Here is a 22305-nt window from a genome sequence, read left to right as displayed (position 1 = left end):
GTTATACCTTTTCCATAATTAATTAAAATGCCCACAAGGAACTCCTAAGAGATTAAGTTAGCAATTATCCTCTACGTCTGTCAAAAGCAGTGGCTTGCAACATTCAAAGCTTGGCAATAGCTTACTTTTATTCCATCCAACACAGACAGGCAGCAGCAAGGTAATATGATGCTTGTTTTGTAAGATGTGATTGAGTAATTAAGTTCTGGTCTCTTTACTGGCAGGAAATTAATAATGGGACGAGTTTACCAAAAATTAAACCATGGGTTCACTTATAAGGGTGAATCATTCATGATTAAATTAAAAACATGCACTTTAAATGGTGCTGTGCGGGAGACCGAGCTAGTGTGTCCTGGCATGTTTCAGGTAGAATTTTCCTATACTTGTGTGGTTTGGAGGTATCAATTTTAGTTTAGTTTAGACACACAGCGCAGAAACAGGCCCTTCGGCCCACCAAGTCCCCGCCGACCAGCAATCCCCGCACACAAACACTATCCTAAACACCCTAAGGACAATTTACACTTATACCAAGTCAATTAACCTACAAACCTGTAAGTATTTGGATTGTGGGAAGAAAGTGGAAATCCTGGAGACAACCCACACGGGTCACATGTAGAACGTACAAACTCCGGAGAAGGAGTAACGGAACAGAATGAGCTTCCAGTGGAAGTGGTGGAGGCAGGTTCGTTAGTATCATTTAAAAATAAATTGGATAGGCATATGGATGAGAAAGGAATGGAGGGTTATGGTATGAGTGCAGGCAGGTGGGACCAAGGGAAAATAATTGTTCGGCACGGACTTGTAGGGCCGAGATGGCCTGTTTCCGTGCTGTAATTGTTATATGGTTATATGGTTAACAGAAGCTTGAGGTGAAATGATTCTGGAGGCTGGCAATACAGCAAGTATTTTCAAACCAAATTAGAGAGCATTTTTCAAGTCAAGTCAAGTCAAGTCAAGTTTATTTGTCACAGACACATACGAGATGTGCAGTGAAATGAAAGTGGCAATGCTCGCGGAACAACAAAACAACCAAACAAATTATAAACACAATCATAACACATATATTATTTTACATAATAAATAATAGAAGGAAAAACGTTCTGTACAGTTAGTCCCTGGTGAGAAAGGCGTTTACAGTCCGAATTGCCTCTGGGAAGAAACTCCTTCTCAACCTCTCCGTTCTCACTGCATGGCAACGGAGGCGTTTGCCTGACCGTAGCGGCTGGAACAGTCCGTTGCAGGGGTGGAAGAGGTCTCTCATGATTTTGTTTGCTCTGGAGTTGCACCTCCTGTTGTATAGTTCCTGCAGGGGGGTGAGTGAAGTTCCCATAGTGCGTTCGGCCGAACGCACTACTCTCTGCAGAGCCTTCTTGTCCTTGGCAGAGCAATTCCCGAACCAGATGGTAATGTTCCCGGGACAAGATACTTTCCACCGCCGCTGCATAGAAGCACTGGAGGATCCTCGGAGACACTCTGAATTTCCCCAATTGCCTGAGGTGGTAAAGGCGCTGCCTTGCCTTACTCACCAGTGCTGAGGCGTGTGATGACCATGTCAAATCCTCAGAGATGTGGACTCCCAGATATTTAAAACAGTTCACCCTATCCACAGGATCCCCATTTATACTCAATGGAGTGTACGTCCTCGGATGATGTGCCCTCCTAAAGTCCATGATCAGCTCCTTCGTTTTTTTGATGTTCAAGAGGAGGCTGTCCTCCTGGCACCAGAGTGCTAGATCAGCCACCTCCTCCCGGTAGGCCCTCTCATCATTGTCTGAGATCAGGCCCACCACCACAGTGTCATCAGCAAACTTAATTATTGAATTGGAGCTGAACCTAGCCACACAGTCATGTGTGTACAGGGAGTACAATAGGGGGCTGAGGACGCAACCCTGGGGCGATCCTGTGCTCAGGGTGAGGGACTTCGATGTATTCCCTCCCATCTTGACTACCTGGGGCCTGGCGGTGAGAAAAGTCCTTGTGTACAGTGCTTCCCTCAAGAGAAAAGTAGGCAGTATTCTTCAGTATCTTCAGCAGTGAATTAATTGAGAAGAGCATTTTCCAATATCTTCAAGAATGAGCGGAACAGAGTGCATTTTTCAAGATGATCAGAGTATATATTGTGGAAAATAATACATCCTTTACTGTGTAGGTGGCATGCATGTGGCAGTGAATGTGCACATATATTATATTTGAAGAATGATCTGATTCGGTCTGAAGAACAGTCAAGACCTGAAACGCCACCTTTCCCACGAATATTTCCTGCGAATATGTAAATTGAGTTGCGTTATTTTGCTGCAGTCATGGCTGATGTATCAGCAGTAAAATAGGGAGTTGAGAACGCATCCTTGCAGAGCACCAGTATTGTAGAGGATGATTTGTCACTGATCTTCACTGATTGTGGTTGAGGATCCAGTTGAGTATCCAGTTGCAGAGGTGAGTGCTAACTCCAAGTTCCACACTTACTGAGGTATAGGTATAGGGAGAGGTTGTATAGGCTAGGATGATATTCCTTGGAGTACAGGAGGATGAGGGGTAATTTCATTGAGGTGTATAAGGGGAAAAGATAGAGTAGATGCACAGTGTCTTTTACCCATAGGAGAATCAAGAACCAGGGGAAATAGTTTAAGGTGAGGGGGGGAAAGATTTAACGGGAACCCGAGGGGCAACCTTTTTACACAAAGGGTGGTAGGTAAATGAAATGAGCTGCCAGAGGAGGTAGTTGTGGCACGTACTATACAACTTTTAAGAAACTTTTAGACAGGAAACTTTTAGATGGATGGGATAGTTTAGAGGGATATGGGCAAATCGCAGGCAGGTGGGCATAGGTCGGCATGGGCCAGTGGGGCCAAACGGCCTATTTCCATGCTGTATAACTATGTTTCTACCTAGCACCCTAAACTTGATGACATCATGTGTTAATAGCTTTGCTAACCATAAAATAAGCTTCTTCACGTTATTTTTTTTCTTTTAGGTATAAAAGTACCACAAATAATCTAGTTATATTATTCTGCATGACCACATAATAGCTTTGATCTTAAGCAATGTAAAATCTTTGAAATTGTTGAAATAATTTTTTCTGACATGCCCCTGCTTGATTCAAACCAGGCTTGGCTGGCTAATGCAGCTCCAGCATGAACACGCCTGACATATTATTCACATATCATTATTCGCAGTGCCTACTTCTCGGAACTGGTATAGAAATCTCACCTTACTGGTCTGTGTATTCTTGCTATTTCCCACATAACTAACTTTCAAAAGGTTGAAATGGTTCTTTGGGATTGATGGCAATAAAAATATTGCATATGTGTTTGATGTATGGCCTGAGTTACAGTAAAAAAGGGGAAGATAAATCATATTTACGTTTACACGGTCTGATGGTAGAATTAATTACTTTGTAATCCAAAGAAAACTTGTGGGCATGATCTTTACATGGGCATAGTCAATTTTATTCTAAGTCAGCAGCTCAGCTTATACATACATTTTGCTTTGTATTGTCACAAACTTAGAAATGATTTAAATGAGTATGACACAAAAGGTGTCATATTGTGAAAGCTTTTCAAGTGGAAATGTGTTCTTTCACATCTAACGTGAACATGGGTATAAATAAATTTCAACAATTTTCTATTTAATTTAATATCAAACTAAAAATGGTATGGTACCATTTTAATGATATTGCTTTTATTTTAGCGGGGCTCATTTGCAACACAAATAAAATCAGTAAATTTATTTTGCAAAGTAACATCACCCTGTATTTATTAAAACTTCTAGGACTGTTATAATATGAAAAGTTGTATTTATTTCTCATCAGCATTGTAAAGCACTTATAATACCACCACATCTGAATGACTATCTGTCTGACAATAAAATATACATTCTGCACTACACTGGCCTATTAAGAGAAGGATGTAATTCCAATTTTGTTTCACAAGGGAAAAATATCCTCTTAATTTAATAGTATATTAATGTAATACTTCAAACTATACTGACTAGCTTATTTCTTGATAATTCAGAGTTCCCTATCAATTAATTCTGAGTTCCCTATCAATTAATTCAGAGTGAAATCTGCAATTCTTCTTTATGAAATATAATCAGATTAATTCTATGAATTTCTGTAAAATGGGACAACGTAATGGTATTTTTTTCTGAAAAAAAAAGAATCTTTAAGGTGTATTTGGTGAGCTTGTTTTATTCTTTCATTATCTATCCACAGTTCAATTTTGGCATCAATTCAGAAAGCATTCACAAATCATACAACATTACATAAACATGAACGATTATTTAATGCTTCACATTTTATCATGGTTAAATTGAGATGTTTTTTAAATTCATTTTCGGTTTAAAGAAAGTTGTAGAAACAGCTTTCATTTCCAAATCAACTTGGTTAGGCTGACGGCAATGATCACCACTTCCCAGTTCAGTCTTTTTTTCTCTAGCCTTATAAAAACAAACAGACCCAAAAAAAGTCTGCCTGCATGAATTGCATGAGAACATAAAGCAAGAGAATTACCTGGGGAGGTGTAGTGTACTTCCTTTCCTGAGGGGACCACATCCTGTGCAAAGAGTCTAGGGAATTCTCAGATGACAGCCGTAACTTTCTGCCAGGGTATCGACCTTTCAGATCCACATCTTCATAAGGATTTTCTTTAGGGGTATCTGTGGAGCAGTGCAGAGAGAAAAAACAGGCTGATTCAACAGAGTCATGTGAATCTAAAAATATTTCCTCAGTTGGCAGACTAAGGAAGACTTCTGTTTGTAGTTAACTTTTTCTCCTCGGTTGTTTTATCCAATGATTATTTTCAAAAGAGTAGAGTTTTCTTTAGAAAGTGTACCAAAGCAGTAAATCCCTTGCAATGCCAAGCATAATTGGGTAGCTCTGGTATCACTGAACAGGATGTGATGTCACTTGAATTACTGCTTAAAGATTGGGTTATGAACATAAAAAAAAAAAAATTGGTGACTCACTTTCTGACCCCAAAGTTGAACGCTGTATGTTAACACTTTGCCACTATTCCTTGGACAGATTATTATTTTAACAAAAAGTTTAATGTTGTTTTATTTATTTAGTTCATCTCAAAACAGCAGATAAATGTTTCCATCGGCAAAGGGAGAACGCATAGCCAAACTTTCAAAGATACAGATGGTTACAATGATAATATCTATTAAAGCCTTATTTTCCCATTAAGTTGTGTTAGCTCGTTTTCTAAATTTGTAAGTCCTATTTCCAATTCCTTTAATTGCTAGGGAAAAGTCTCTCACAAAACTGGTTCAGCTTTAGACTTAGAAATTCATTCTCACAGCACTGCAAAAGTGCTGTGTTAAATGTACACATAGCCGGCAGCAACATTGAAATCATTTCTGATCTTCTGAGCAATACAATTTGATCCCTATCTTTCCAGAGTGATTTTCATTGGAATAAAATATCACAAATGCTGGAGTAACTCAGCGAATCAGGCAGCATCCCTGCAGTACATGGATAGGTGACGTTTTGGGTCGGGACCCTTCTTCAGAATTTTATTAGTGCTGGAAAAGCAATTCTGGCGTAAAAGCTGCTCGTCTGACATCAACAAAAATGCAACATCCATTTTTAACCTTTTACAGTGATTTTTAAATCTCAGTGGTCTAAATAAAAGTGAAGCAGCAAAATCTCCCTAACACGCTGGAAGGGGAATCAAACACAAGAGGGCACAGGTTTGTAGTGAGATGCAGGAATTATAAAGGGGATTTGTAGGGGGTTTCAAAATAAAAAGCGGTTGATACTTGCCCCAGATGAGATGGTAGAATCAGATACAATCATAATATTTGAGAGACATTTATACAGGAACTTAAAAATGCAGGGTTTAGAAGGATATGGACCAAATGTGGGCAGTTGGAAATAGTGTAGATGAACAAAAAGATTGGTAAGTTTGTGATGGGCTGAAGGGCCTGTTTATATTCAACTCTATGATTCTCTTTCCATCTAAACCACACTATCTCCAGGTCATTCACATTCTTTGCCAGGCTGCTTTACAGAACGTTGCAGTCTACTGCTTACTCTAGCCACTTGAGACTAAGCCTTCCTTGTACTGTTAACGATATTGCTGCACCGGAAACCTACTTCTAGCTAGTGCACTTCTTGCTGGTTGACACAGAAACAGAATATATGCTTCATGGACAGTCCAAAGATGTACAGGTTGGCAAGTTAGTTGGCTTGGGATAATGGTAAATTGTCACTAGTGTGTATGGGGATTGTTGGTCGGCGCGGACAAGGTGGGCCGAAGGGCCTGTATCAGCACTGTATCTCTAAACTAAACTACTTACTGAACAGTTTTTGACCGAGTGTTTACAGGGGCCATTTCCCATATCTAGATTTTTCCAAGTAGTATTGTCTACACAGGCTACACTTCACCAACACTATCCTCACTGAGATCGGTGACCTCCAGTGACCTCAAATACCCTTATTTATGTAACTGGAATATACTTCAATCAAAGACAATGTCTCATTTGCTCTTAGCTTCCCAGACCTGGGATCATTATAGGCCTCTTTTGTATGGAACTAAAATACTCAGCAGGTCAGGCAGCATATGTGGAGAGGGTAGCAGAGTTAATGTTTCAGGACAGTGGCCTATCATCATATGTCTTTCCTACAATGTCCACCCTGAAGAAGCTCTCCTCCTCTCCATTGAGATTTCTAATGTCTTGTCAAATCTCACTTTCACCATCACAACCTTTTCTTGATTCTCCTGGTCTCCATCCAATCACACATATTCTGATTTCTCTCCACAACTCCACTTCTGCAACTTAAACCTGGTCATTTCCTCAATATCCAGCTTTGGTGGAAAGGTCATACATCAAGCTGAAACTTTAATTCTTTCATTCTCTAAAAGTACGTCCAAACCTGCTGTATCTCCAATATTTTCAGATTTTATTTCAGATTTCCAGCAACTGCAGTTTTTTTACTTTTCGATCACTGGTTGATGACTTTAGACTAATCAACATTAACTGGAGCTCATTCACAATCCATACAGTCAAAGCTAAATCTATCAAACCACAACTGCTGTCCTTAAGGACTAGAAATGCTGATTTGCCCTTTTGTTCCCCACACCACCCCCTCCCTCCTGACCTATAATAATTTGTGTGATACCTGCGCAAATGCAACAGAATACAGGCGTGTATCCATTCAAAGTGATGATGGCTTACTTGCAAAACAACACAGACTTTAAGTAAGCAAACTGGATGTGCCAGACTGTCTGTGAAAATATTGCATTGCGACAGAGCAAACGCGTAGCAAGGGACTCCATTGGAACATAAGGGGGAGGAACTGGAATAGAACGCATAGCACTTCGATGTTACTCTGCAATTTAACAAGATCATGCCTGACCCGATCATAACCACAAAACCACTATCCCACCCAGTCTCCAGGAGTCATAACTCCCTTGCGATTCAAATACATCTGCCTTGAATATAATCAATGACTCTGCATCCAAAGTTCGAGACTGATAGTAATATACTGCCGTGGACAATGGACAATAGACAACAGACAATAGGTGCAGGAGTAGGCCATTTGGCCCTTCAAGCCAGCACCCCCATTCAATATGATCATGGCTGATTCGTGGAATTCGAAAGATTCGCGAGAGAGAAGAACTTCATGTTCATTAATCGTAGGAGTAGAATTAGGTTATTCGGCCCATCGAGTCTACTCCGCCATTCAATCATGGCTGATCTATTCTTTTCTCTCAACCCCATTCTCCTGCCTTCTCCCCATAACCTTTGACACCGTATTGAAATCAAGGACTTGTCACTCTCCGCTTTAAAAATACCCAATGAGTAGGCCTCCGCAGCCATCTGTGGCAATTAATTCCACACATTCGCCACCCTCTGCCGAAAGAAATTCCTCATCTCCTTTCTAAATGCACGTACTTTTATTCTGAGGCTATGCCCTCTGGTCCTAGACTCTCCCACTGGTGGAAGCATCCTCTTCACATCCGCTCTATGCATGCCTTTAACTATTCGGTAAGTTTCAATGAGATCCCCGCTTCAAGCTTCTAAACAGCGAGTACAGGCCCTGCTCATCTCTGATCCCTTAAGAACTTCTTCCTTATCTCTGCCTGAAATTGACGATACCCCATTTTAAAATGATGCTGCCTAGCTCAAGGTACCCAACCAGGGGGAGCATTCTTTCAGCATTGGTGGCCTACATTGGTGAGGCCCCATTTGGAGTATTGTGTTCAGTTCACCCTGTTGTGGGAAAGATGTTGTTAAGCTGAAAATGGTGCAGAGAAGAATTACGAGGATGTTGCCAGGATTTGAGGGCCTGAGCTATAAGGTGGAGTTGAGCTGGCTAGGTCTTTATTCCTTGGAGTGCAGGAGGATGAGGGGTGATTTTATAAAAGTGTATTAGATCATGAAGGGATTAGAAAGGTTAAAAGCACAGAGTATTTTACCCAGAGTGGGAATCGAGAACCACAGGTTTACGGTGAGGGGGACAAGATTTAAAAACAAAATTTTTTTTACACAAGGGATGGTGGGTATATGGAATGACCTGCTCATAACATTTACAAAACATTTGGACAGGTACATGGATAGGATATGTTTAGAAGGATATGGGCCAAATGCAGGCAGGTGGGACTAGTGTAGATGCGGCATGTTGGTCTGCATGGGCAATGTGGGCCAAAGGGCTTGTTTCCACTCTGTATGACTTTATGACTATCTACCCATCAATCTCCTTCTAAATATTTCAATAAGATCCCCCTGCATTATTGTATGGATCAGTGAGTAGATGCTATTCTATGCTTCAGTGATTGGAGGCACAGTCTGCTCAACCACTATTCATACAGCAGCCTCTTTATCCCAAGAATCAAACGAGTGAACCTTTTCGGCGCTGTATCCAGCTGCATGTCTTTACTTACAAAGTGATTCTATATTATCATTTAAAAATAAATTTGATAGGTATATGGACAGGAAAGGAATGGAGGGTTATGGTCTGAGTGCAGGTAGATGGGACTAAGGGGATAAAAAAAAAAGTGTTCGGCACGGACTTGAAGGGCCGAGATGGCCTGTTTCCGTGCTGTGATTGTTATATGGTTATATTGGTACACATTATTCTAAGTTGCTTCAGCAACCTAGTTCATCAGCAGTGGCCTATACTTACTTACTTACTTACTTAATCAAACTTACTTAGAACAGTGTAGTGGAAGGTAGATCCAGGAGGACTGTCAACAATGTGGCTCCTAATTCAAGATTCAGCGGCAGTTTCTTCCCAACTATAATCTCACAACTGAACCATCATATCAACAGCTACAGAGTGTTTCAGAACCACTATCTACCTCAGTAGTTTTTAACCTTTTGGCCCCACGACCCCATCAGACATTCTTGGTCAGTACCGTGACCCCCGAAACAAAAATTGGAAAAAAAACAGCCCGGTTTATTAAAACATGTCTGCCAATGCTCAGTCAATGGGATGGCTGGAGTTGCTTCACAGCCATCAGGCATCAAAACGAGGATGAATACTCGACAGGCAGCACCTCATGTCAGCATCAAACACAAGCCTATTGCGTACCATTGTTTTCAGAGTTACCATGGTTGAAAATCCAGCCTCACAGCGATAGGTTGAGGAGGACTGGACCAATAGGGTCAGGTCCCTCTTCGAAAGAACAGGACAGTCCTTCACTTTCAGCCAAAACATGGTGAGGTCTTGTTCCATGAAGTCACTCTTGAGCTGCGCATCTTCACGAATTCAGTAAAATTCAACCTTTGCCGCCACATCAGTATCGCTGATGGCACTGTCTCCTCATGAGAGCGGTTGTCCAGTCCGGGGAAGTAACGTTCGATGGCTTCACTAATTGCCAGAAGGTGGGTTGAGATCTCCTCATGGAAGTGGCATTCAACATCTGGAGAGTCGTCATCTCAGGGAAAATAGTCGCGTCACTGTCCTGGGCTCTTCTCTAGTAAAGTTGAATCTTCCTCCTGAACGTTTCCACTTTGTCACGAGCCGTGTGTAGCATTGGGAGGTTTAAGGAATTCACCTCGGCGAAGAAGAGAGCCAAGTAAGCAACCTTCATCACGAACAGTTCATCCTGCATCTTTTCATGAAGCTGTTTCTCCTTCTCGGTACACCCTCTCTCCAAGAACAGCGCTATTTCCTCTCGCCGTTGAATCACATGATTGAGAACTTCACCACACGAAAGCCAACGCACCTCTGTGTGGAATATCAAAACAGTGCAATCGAGTCCCATTTCTTCACACATCGCTTTGAAGATTCTTGAGTTTGCTGCGCTCCCTCGAATGTGGTTCACAATCTTCACCACATCTGAAAGCACTTCTCGAAGACCAGGAGGAAGAGTCTTCATTGCTAAAGCATGGTGATGTATCATGCAGTGGGTGAAGGAGACATGTGGAGTGACATCCTTCACGAAAGCTTTGAGGCCAGATCTGCATCCGACCATGGGAGGTGCCCCATCTGTACACACTCCGACAAGTCCTGGGAATAAACATCTCCCAGGACGTCAAATGGCAAATGAACACCGTCACTCTCGTGAAGAAGTTACATCAGCGGCTGTATTTCCTGAGGTCTCTCCGGAGAGCAAACGTCTCACAGCCGCTGCTGCTGTCCTTCTACCGATGCCACGTGGAAAGTATCCTCTCCTGGAATCCTGGTGTGGTTTGCTAGCTGTACTGTGGCTGAGAGGAGGGCGCTGCAGGGAATTATAAAAACTGCACAGAGCATTACAAACGCTCAACTGCCCTCCTTGGATGATATATATATAGGGCCCGATGCTTGCGCCAGGCCACAAATATCAAGCAGGACACATCCCACCCTGCCAACCACCTTTTCACTCTGCTACCCTCTGGGAGGCGATTCAGGTCTCTAAAAGACTAAAAAATAGTTTCTACCCATGTGCGATAAAAGAGCTAAATTCCAACAGAGAACACTGGGGAAGCAAAATGTAATTCCAAGAAATGCCGCCAAATTATTTTTAATTCTTTTTAAATACTTATTTATTATTTTACTAATAAGTGTACATATGTGTCAATGGTTGTCGTGTTTGTATTTTTTTAACCGGTGGAGATGTAATGGAATTTCGTTGGACAGTATTGTGCAATGACAATAAACGTATTAATTCATTCATTCAGTTGCAGTGAATACACTGGACTGCTCTTCACAGCGCTCACTACTTGCAGCAGAATATCATTACTCATATCTGATATTCGACTTTTGACTGTGTCATTCGAAAAGGAAATCTGCCTGAACTTGTTTGACTGCTGTTCCCCCAGCACCAACTTTGCTGCTTCGAGAAGGCATGGCTTGATAAGCTGTTCACCGATGGTGTGAGGTTTCTTAGTGTGTGGGATTCGATAAGCAATCCGTATGAAGCCTCCAACGCTACTTCATTTTGACGACACAGTGACCCGTCAAATCGATGCAGGAACCCTTGAGTGCGGCTTATTTTCGTTTGAAATAGTCCACGTGCGCTTCTTGGCAGACATGGTTCACAACACACACAGTTCGTGTGCGTATATGTACACGCATACATGAACAATATACTGTGTGTGGTATGTGCCTTTGTTAGGTTCCTAAAAATGGGCTCAACAAATTGATGTTATTTATGATCCCTTCATGTCCCCCGGAAAACCCCCAAACGACCGCCATGGGGGTCACGACCCCCAGGTTAAGAACCACTGCTCTACACTCTCCGTTCTGATGCAGAGATATGATCCGAATCATCAACCTTCCCTTTACTTCCTCTGCAGGGCAGCACGATGACCCAGTGGGTGAGTTGCTGCCTTACAGCGCTAGAGACCAGGGTTCAATCCTGACTACGGGTGCTGACTGTACTGAGTTTGTACGTTTTCCCTGTACGTGACCTGCATGGTTTACTCCGGGATCTCCAGTTTCCTCCCATATTCCAAAGATGTACAGGTTTGTAGGCTAATTGGCTTGGTATAATTGTAAAAATTGTCCTTAGTGTGCGTAGGATAGGGTTAGTGTGTGGGCATCGCTGGTCGCACGGACTCAGTGGGCCGAAGGGCCTGTTTCCACACTGTAAATCTAAACTAAAAAAAACTAAGATGCTGCTTGACTTGTTGAGTTTCTCCGTGAGCTCGACAGCTCATCCCAGCAACCCAAGTCTCTCCCTATCAGAAATATTCCCTTTGCCCCAGTGATTCCTCCCCTCAAATTCTTGTCAAATAAAATCTCTCTATCCAGCAGTGATGAAATGTCTTCAACATGAAACATTAACTTGGTTTCTTTCTCCTGACCCCTTGGGTACTTCCAGCATTTTCTGTTTTTATTTCAGACTTCCAACATCTGCAGCTTTTGATTCTCAATCAAAAAGTCTTGTGCTTTGTTTCAGTTTTAGTTGTTAACTTTTCATTGCTCGTCTAATTATTACTTTGACAGATAGAAGGCCATGCATCAAGTTAGGAACAAACTCCTTGATCAAATCTTAACTCAAAGCTGAGTTCATGCAGTGCAAATCCACTGCTGCCAGACACCACATGTGGATTTTATTCAGACTTGCTAACTTACTTGGATGTCTGAGGAATATAACAGTCCTGATTCCAATTTATGTCACGTCTAACATATTTTTTTACCTTTTTCCACCTGACCTAAATATTTCTTCATGGATTTCCAGTGCTTTCTTTATCTTCAGTGTTCAATTCTTTCTCCTAATATATTTTATATTATATATATGTAAATTATGTTCAATTGCTAGGTGAAGTTCATAGATATAAGCATTTTTTAAGAAAACTAAACCGTATGTTCAGTTTGCCTTCGTAATATAACTATCAGTCATACCATAAGAGTCATGCATCACAGAAAGCAGGGACACCGCAGAAAGACATGGACAGTTTAGGAGAGTGGGCAAAGAAGTAGCAGATGGAATACTGTGTAGCAAAGTGTAGAGTCATGCATATTGGTAGTAGGCATAGAATATTTTCTAAATGGGGAGAAAATTCAGAAATTGGAGGTGCAAAGGGACTTGCAGGATTCCCAAAAAGTGATTTTGCAAATCGAATCAGTAGTATGGAAGGCAAATTAATTGGGAGAGGACTAGAGTGTAAAAACAGGGATGTAGTGCTGAGGCTTTATAGCAAAAGGATTTGAGTATAGAAGCAGGGAGGTTCTACTGCAGTTGTACAGGGTCTTGGTGCGACCACACCTGGAGTATTGCGTACAGTTTTGGTCTCCTAATCTGAGGAAAGACATTCTTGCCATAGAGGGAGTACGGAGAAGGTTCACCAGACTGATTCCTGGGATGTCAGGACTTTCATATGAAGAAAGACTGGATAGACTCCGCTTGTACGCGCTAGAATTTAGAAGATTGAGGGGGGATCTTATAGAAACGTATAAAATTCTTAAGGGATTGGACAGGCTAGATGCAGGAAGATTGTTCCCGATGTAGGGGAAGTCCAGAACAAGGGTCACAGTTTAAGGATAAGGGGGAAATCTTTTAGGACCGAGATGAGAAAAACATGTTTTTTCACACACAGAGAGTGGTGAATCTGTGGAATTCTCTGCCACAAAAGGTAGTTGAGGCCAGTTCATTGGCTATATTTAAGAGGGAGTTAGATGTGGCCCTTGTGGCTAAAGGTATCAGGGGTATGGAGAGAAGGCAGGTACAGGATACTGAGTTGGATGATCAGCCATGATCATATTGAATGGCGGTGAAGGCTCGAACGGCCGAATGGCCTACTCCTGCACCTATTTTCTATGTTTCTATGTTCATAAGGCACTGGTCAGACCGCATTTTGGAGTATTCCGAGCAGTTTTGGGCCTCATATCTGAGGAAGGATGTGCTGACATTGGAGAGGGTCCAGAGGAGGTTTATGATAATAATCCCAGGAATGATTGGGTTAACATACGATGAGCGTTTTATGACTCTGGGCCTGAACTCGCTGGAGTTTAGAAGGATGAGTGAAGACTGCATTGAAACTTACCGAAAAGTGAAAGGCCTAGACTGTGGATGTGGAAAGGATGTTTCCACTAGTGGGAGAGACTCTAGGACCAGATGCCAGAGCCTCAGAATAATGGGATGTGCCTTTAGAAAGGAGATGGGGAGGAATTGCTTTAGTCAGAGGGTGATGAATCTGTGGAATTCACAGACGATTGTGGAGGCAAGTTAATGGATATTTTTAAGGTGGAAATTGACAGATTCTTGATTTGTAACAATGTTAGGAGTTATGGGGAGAAGGCAGGTGGGTGGGGTTGAGAGGGAAAGGTAGACCAATGACAGAGTAGATTTGGCAGGCTGAATGGCCTAATTCTGCTCCTAGAACTTATGAACTTCAGCCGAACTTGCCCATTCCAACCAAGATGCTGCCTTTAAGCTCATCCCACCTGCCTGCCTCGACCCAAAACATCACCTGTTCCTTTTCTCCAGAGATGCTGTGTGACCCGCTGAGTTATAGCTTTTTGTGTCTACCTTCACTTCACGCTAATACACTAGCTCTTTTATATTTTCAGTATAACGTTCAATCTGATAACCACTTTGCTCTTTTAAATGGGATAAAGGGGATCTTAATTGTTTGTGAATAAATTGTAATTTGATTTTATAGCAAGAGTTTTATCTGTGGACATCTTTTGTTCCCATCCTGCCTTCTTCTTCTTCTTGCGTATGGCGTGCACAACCTAAAGTTGTAGGACAACTTGTTCTATTTGATCTTATTTGATTGTGCACGCCGGGTTGATTGCATTTGTTGAAACAAGGCGGACCACGTGAAGGTTGCAATCTTCCACCCCCCACCCCCCACCCCCCATCCTGCCTTATAAATATTCACATTCAGCAGGTTTTGCTCTGGGTGAGTAATACCTTACTTGTGAGTCACCAAAAAGTAGTCAAGAGTCCTAATTCTCCATCGTCACTTTTACTTGACTGCCTCATCAGTATTTTCCAACGCACCACCTCACAATGATCAGATTTTAACCCCATCTGCCTTTTGTCAGACAATGTCACCATGACATCGATTTCAAATTGTAGTCCAAGACAACCTCCACACTGTCAACAACGCCACTAACGGTCGCAGTTCTACGTGATAAAAAAATACATTAATAAGTTCCCTCGGGCTTTTATCCTGGTCAATTTTGAATGGTTAAGTCTTAATGTTATAGACTTATATGGGACATAAACTGATCCATTAGCCAACTAAGTCCATGCAAAACTTTTTGTCCATCTACACTAATCCTAAAAACCTTAATCAGGTTGTCAGAGTTGACAATAGTAAATATTCATTCTTTTTTTTTTCAAATTTATTTTGATATTCATATACACAGCTGAAACTAAGCATTCAAACACTGCTTTTGTAAGCAACTGCTTTTAATGTTTATTCCCATGTTGTAGCTACAATATACAATCTCTAAACAAATTAATATTTTGTAATTTACAAAGTGCAGTAATAAAGTAATGTAACTAGAATATAGACTGAAAATCATTTTAGAACAAGATTTTTGTGAATGACCGTTGTAGGGTAAACAATCGTTTAATTAGTAAATAGGGATGTGGATTGTGCTAATGTGGTGGCAGGAAACGCAGACAAAGCCTTGATTATGCAAGCACCCATCATTGTAACAGAAATTTGGATTTACTGAGAATGAATTTAGACTTGAGGATGAACATCTCATTCTGTTTGTGACCTAATTAAGTCTTTCCAAGTTCCATTCAAGAATTAAGACCTTGTTCCGTTGTTGGTCAGGTCGCTGTGCAAAACCTCGTTATGTTTAATCAAGGTTCTGAGTAATCTTGTCATCTGAGAATATAAAAATGTACCAAAGTCACACTCGATGGGTCAGCTTTGGCTGGCTTCCTGGTGTGTAAAGTTGAATAAATCACCTGTTACTTCAAACACCAACTCCGCATGGCCTTTCCATTTTGCTCCTACAATGGCCAATGATTGTAATATTTTACGATGCTAATGTATATCCTCACAATAATTTTGTTCTTATTCTTACCTATGATGTCTTCATAAGCATTCTCTTCTGCTAAAGTGCTTTTTGAACTAAATCTGCTGTGTACTTCCAGAGGCAAGGTGGATGTACCATTTTCAGTAGGAGAAGGAGAATGCGATGAATGAAGACTGACAGCATCTTCAAATTCAAAGGATTTCCTTGTAAAACACAGAGAGAGAAGATTGTTGTCAATAGACCAGCAATTAACTTTTTTATTTAGAAGCATGCAGATCTTAAGAGTGTGCTTTACTAAATGTAAAAAGGGCTGCTGATGTTGTTATATCCATTGCTGTTGTCAGGCTTTTGGGTCACTTTTGTCGTCTGTCAGTTATAGAGTTTGAAATTCCGTAGTTTACCTCCAGCAATCATCAAATTTACAAATTTTTCTGGAAAACTGACAGAAGTTAAACGACTGCTTCAATGGAAACATCTCTCCCATCAACTGCTCAATACCCTTCAGGATAATGTGTAGGAAGGAACTGCAGATGCTGGTTTAAACCAAAGAGAGACACAAAAAGCTGGAGTAACTCAGTGGGTCAGACAGCATCTCTGGAGAAAAGGAAAAGTTGACGTTTTGGGTCGAGATCCTTTTTCTGAAGAAGGGTTTTGGCCCGAAACGACACCTATTCCTTTTCTCCAGAGATGCTGTCTGACCTGCTGAGTTACTCCACCTTTTTCTGTCTATCTTCCATTCAGGATAATGCAACCCTCATGATTAGCATCCAGTCCATCAATCACAACCAAACATTCATAGCTTCCATCATCCATTTTTTCATAAGATTATAAGACATAGAAGCAGAATTAGGCCATTTGACCCATCGAGTCTGATCTATTTTTCTCTCTCAACCCCATTCTCCAGCCTTTTCCCCGTAACCTATGATGCCCTTATTGTGGCTACATGGTGCGCTAACAACAATCTTCAGCTTCAGCTTAACAAAACATCAGGCCTCCAACTCAGTACATTGCCAGCTCATACTTCAAAGTTGCACACCATCTAAACTTGGAGATGTTTTGTCATTCCTTAAATATTGTTGAGTCTGAAGCTTCCTGCTCATTGTAGAGTGTGGGAGTATCGTCACAAAAGGACTGCAGTGGTTCAAAGTTGCAGGTCACCACCATCATCTATCTGCGGTTGACCCTTGAATGCTCTCTGAAATAACCCAGTAAGACACCAATTTGTAGCATGTTCTCCACCATCCTTTTCATGGAATTAGGGATGGACAACAATTGCTGGCCTTGCCAGTGACACCTAGATTAAATAAGCTTTCATTTTAATGTCTAAGTTAACTGTTAAGTAAAAGTGTACTACATCCATGAACCAATCATTACCATACAGTAATATACACTTTCAACAATTCAGATGTGTTCAGGAGTCATATATTTACTACTTCTTTTCAAATTGAAGCCTCAAGCACTGGTTTTATGTCTAAACGTCTGTCATTATTGCCTGAAATAATTTGAAGGATTATATACAACAGTGGTATTTAAGAGGCTATTCGATCGGCAGATGAATGTAGAGAGAGGAGGGGCATGGATCAAGTGCATTATGTGACATTGATTTATCTTGGCATCGTGTTTGATACAGACATTGTGGTCCATAGGGCCTGTTCCTGTGCTGTGCTGCACTATTCTATGTTCCATGATTACACTTGCTCGCGTAAATCTATTTCATTCTCATTTCATTGATTTTAATAAGCTTGTACCATGTAGCATGAGGGTAAAAAGACAGGTTCTATCATCAAAGGTCCACTCTACTCTTGCTATATTCACTCTGGCTGTTATCCTGTTATCATTCTCACTGTTATCAGTAATCCTGATTGTCCAGTGGTCAAGTAGTATCACTTCACTTTAGATTTTAGACATACAGCATGGAAACAGGCCCATCGGACACCACTGAATCCACGCCGACCAGCGATCACCCCGTCCACTAACACTATCCTAAACATTACGGACAATTTACAATTTACAGAAGCCAATTAACCGACAAACCTTTGAAGTGTGGAAGGAAACCTGAGCACCATGAGAAAGCCCACGCAATCACAGGGAGAACGTACAAACTCCATAGACAACTCCCTTATTCAGGATCGAACCCGTGTTCCTGGCACTGAAAAGTAGTAACTCTACCACTGCACCAATGTGCTGCCCAATTGTCTAGAAGGCACCAGTATTCTTGACAGCCAGGATTTGTCACTTTCTGAGCTGTGGCCCAAGTTCCATTCCCAATCAGAGTAAACAGGGAGTTATCCTGTGGATACAATTACGAATACCAAAAACCATTGGGTCAAATATATGAATAGAAAGTATTTAAGAGCAATATGGGCCAAAAGCAGGAAAATGGGACAAGCACAGAATTGGTTGGAATGGAGAAGTTGGGCCAAAGGGCCTGTTTTCCCATGCTTTATGACTCTATGACATTGGGAAGAGGGTACAGGAGCCCAAGTACGGCTTCCACCCATCAAACATCAGCTTCTTGAACCTCCCTTCACAACCCTTCATCGGCACCGAACCATCATGGACTTTGTACTACTATGGTTGACCAACATATTTTGTTTTTTTGCATTATCATGGTCTAGTTTACTTAGGATTAATCATAACTTATATCTACTATGTTGCTGTTAGTGTGCATGTAAAGTTGCACCAAGTAAGAATTTTATTATTTGAGTTCATATCCGGTTCATATGACAAACATCTCCTCTTGAATCTCTTGACATCATTATGATGTAATGACTGGGTTTAAAGATGACACCTTAACTAAAACTGTAATTTTGTTTATTGAGGGAGTAATGAACCAGAATTAATGTAGACGTTGATTAATAATGTTGATTTTGCCATCCTGGGAAAAAGGTTCTATCCATCTATGCTGCTCATAATTTTCTATACATCTATCAGGTCTTCCCGTAACCTCTGACATTTCAGAGAAAACAATCCAAGTCTGAACAACCACTCCCTGCAGCTAATGCCCCGTCTGCAAGGCATCATTCGTGTAAACCTCCCCTCTACATTGCTTCAATAGCCACCACATCCTACCTGTAATGGGGTAACCAGAACTGCACATAATACTCCAAATGCAGCCTAACCCAAATCCTATAAAGCTGCATCATGACTTCCTGATTCTTTTCATCATGATCTTTTATACCGTGCTATAACCACGACCCAAACTATGAAAGCAAGCATAACATATGCCTTTGTTATCATCCATCTACTTATGTTGCTACTTTCAGGGTATTATAGACAGTAAGTTCCCTTTGTACATTAATGCCGTTGAGGGTCATGCCATTAATTATATATTCTCCCCTTACGTTTAAATTACCAAAGTTAAGCACCTCACACTTGCTTGGATCTCCATCTACCATTTCTCCACCCATTTCTGTAGCAGATCTCTATCCCGATGTCTACCTTGAATATCTTCCTCGGTCTTGGTGTCATCTGCAAACTTACTAACCAACCTGTCTACGTTTATGTCCAAGTCATTTATCTATATTACTAAAAGTCTGTTCTTGACCGGTTTTGGCTTTCTGTGCTGCGATTTCCGAGAGTACACCGCCACCTACGGCTGTCATTTTTGGCCACCTCGCTCAGAGCCCCCCTCTGCCGCATGTGTGCCGAGGACTTTTCCCGTCGATGAAAATTGACAGAGATATTAATGTTTTTACAAAATTCCCCATTCTCTCTGCTGCCCCTGCTGGAGGGAAAGGGAGGGACTATAAAACCAGGAAGTGGTGTGCCTCAATCAGTCTCTGCAAGTGGTGTGCCTCAATCAGAGCTCTGAATGACACTGACAAATGTCTACAGCACTGTGAGTACCCTTAATTTGGTTTGAAAATGAAAATATGGTTACAGGTGAAAAAGCACTGCCTGCAAATGGTTGTTTGGGTTGAAGTAAAAAGGCACTCCCCCCCCCCCCCTCCCCCCCCCTCGCCCTCCTCCCCCCCCCCCTTCCCTGCCACCCCCCCCCCCCGTCCCCCCCCCCCCCCCCCCCCCTTCCCCCCCCTCCTCTCCTCCCCCCCCCTCCTCCTCCTCTCCTCCCGTTCCTCCTCACCTCCCCCCCTCTCCTCCTCTCTCCCCCTTTCCTCTCCTCTCTTCCCCTCTCCTCTCTTCCCCCCTTCTTTCCTCTCCCCTCTTCGCCTTTCCTCTTTTCCCCTTTCCTACACCCTCCCCTCCCCTCCTCTCCTCTTCCCCTCCCCTCCTCTCTCTCCCCCCTCCCCCCCCCTCCCCTTCTCCCCTCTCCTCCCCCCCCCTCCCCCTCCCTCCTCCCCCTCCCCCCTCCTCTCCCCCCCTCTCCTCCTCCCCCTCCCCCCCTCTCCTCTCCCTCTCCCCTCCTCTCCTCTCCCCCCTCCCCCCCCCCCTCCCCCCTCCCCTCCCCTCCCTCCCCCCTCCCCCCCCCTCCTCCCCCCCCCTCTCCACTCCCCCCCTCTCCCTCCCCCCTCCCCCCCCTCTCTCTCTCCCCCTCTCCATCTCCCTCTCCTCTCTCTCCCCATCCCTCTCTCTCTCTCCCTCTCTCTCCCTCCCTCTCCCCCCCTCCCTCCCCCCTCCCCCCCCCCCCCTCCCCTCTCTCCCCCGCTCCCCCCTCCTCTCCCCCCCCCCCCCTCTCTCTCCCCCCCCCCCCTCCATTAGCGTGAGTGCGGGGGGGGGGTGAGGGTTGTTAGTGTGTTACGCTGCATGCCGCCTCCCCCCCCACACAACCGCACGTTGGGGGAACAGACACAACGGGTCTGCACTTGGTCTAGTGTATATATATATATATATCACACAAAGAGCAGAAGTCTCAACACAGATTCCTGTGGAACTCCACTGATCATAGACCTCCAGACCTTCTACCACAACTATCTTCTATCAGTTATCAAGCTCTGACCCCATACGTCCAAGTCACTGTTAATACCAATGAAGCAATTGTGTTCAGTTACATAAAATGCTGGAGTAACTCAGGTCAGGCAGAATTCCTTTAATTGTTTAACTTTTAACATCCCTAACCATTTAGGGATGCTGAATGCCCTGCTGAATTACTCCAGCATTTTGTCTTTCCCTGGTAAACCAGCATCTGCAGTTCCTTTAAGTTTAGTTTAGTTTGGTTTATTGTCACACAAACCGAAGTACAGTGAAAATGTTTTTGTTACGTGCTAACCAGGCAGTGGAATAACTATACATGATTACATGAGCCATTATTGTGGTGTCGTCCACGAATTTGTAAATTAAATTGGATTTGTACTTGACTGCACAGTCGTGGGTGTACAAGGAATAAAGAAGGGGCTGAGAATGCATTCTTGCAGAAATCCAGTGTTGAGCATTATTGTAGAGGATGGTTTGTACATGTTCCTAAAATCCCTGCTTTATTAAATGTAGATAATTATTTGCAATCAGTTCTGATTTAGTCAATATTATTCAGGTAGCAAAAAATAAATATTTGAAACATATTGAGGAGAGCATAATATATCTTAGACATGCACTTCTATCTACAACATGCACTTTGACAGCAATTCTCGAAATATCACCAATATGACATTTTAACAATGTTTCTCCCCAACTCCTGCCGAACTGAGTAATATCACAAAATAATCAGGAACAACAGGGTTTGTAGTATACATTTTAAGGATCAACACTACAATGGAATCAATTAGATTGGCTGGGTTTTGTTTAATCCCTTCCTCTTCCTGGCTGAAATCTTTCCAACAACTAGGAAGAGACTAAAATCACTGATTAAATAAACATTGTCCAATTTGAACACAGCCCTTCCTTTTTCAGCAATGGTTATTTAGATGATAGTTGTTTGTGTGCATATAATTATTTCTTCTTCAAAGTTTGCCCACCAAGATATTACATAATTATGTATGGGGACAGCAACAAAGTCCAATGGTGTTTTTGCCCTTTATTTTAAAACAAAATGTACAATAAAAAAATGTATTTGCATATCTGCTGCTTGTCCATCCAGTAACATCCAGGGCCTGATGATAATCTTTGATCGTAATTACTTATCTACAGTAACAGCTGCTTTGTGTCTCACAGAATCACAGGACACATCACACCTATGCTGACCACCTAAGCTAATCCAATGTGTGTGTGCAACCCATATCCTTCTAAACCCTTCCTATCCATATACCTGGCCAAATGTCAGGTTAAACAGCTGAGGTAATGGCCTTGACTTCTGTAAAGGCAAGGTAATCGAGACACACAAAGGAAGCTATTCTAACAATTTCAGCAGAATGTATCTCATGATGAGGACAGAGAATACAATTTCACTCTCAACCTTTGAACCAGAGTCATACAGCAAAGAAACAGGCTATTTTGCCCAACTCCTCCATGTAGATCAAGAAGCCCCGTCATGTCCCATTTGCCTGCTTTTGGCCTATAACCCTCAAACCTCTTACCATCCATCTCCCTGTCAA

General features: G+C 42.3%; 1 protein-coding gene across 5 annotated transcripts in view; it reads right to left on the bottom strand.

Moving 5' to 3' along the window:
• dennd2b (DENN domain containing 2B) overlaps nucleotides 1-22305 on the bottom strand; it is a 217664-nt gene that overhangs the window by 54628 nt on the left and 140731 nt on the right. For 4 of the 5 annotated variants that reach the window (XM_055649504.1, XM_055649503.1, XM_055649502.1 and 1 more), the window contains 2 exons: nucleotides 15929-16083; nucleotides 4508-4653 (listed from right to left, as the gene is read on the bottom strand). In XM_055649504.1, the coding sequence (XP_055505479.1) occupies nucleotides 4508-4653; nucleotides 15929-16083 (301 nt within the window). Of the gene's footprint in view, nucleotides 1-4507; nucleotides 4925-15928; nucleotides 16084-22305 lie in introns of those variants that run through there. The other variant, XM_055649506.1, reaches the window with a different exon arrangement.

Source organism: Leucoraja erinacea, chromosome 18, assembly GCF_028641065.1.
Source record: "Leucoraja erinacea ecotype New England chromosome 18, Leri_hhj_1, whole genome shotgun sequence".
In the NCBI taxonomy this organism is placed as follows: domain Eukaryota; kingdom Metazoa; phylum Chordata; class Chondrichthyes; order Rajiformes; family Rajidae; genus Leucoraja; species Leucoraja erinaceus.
The sequence above is the reverse complement of the archived record's forward strand: the minus strand, read 5'-3'. Positions and strand labels throughout refer to the sequence as shown.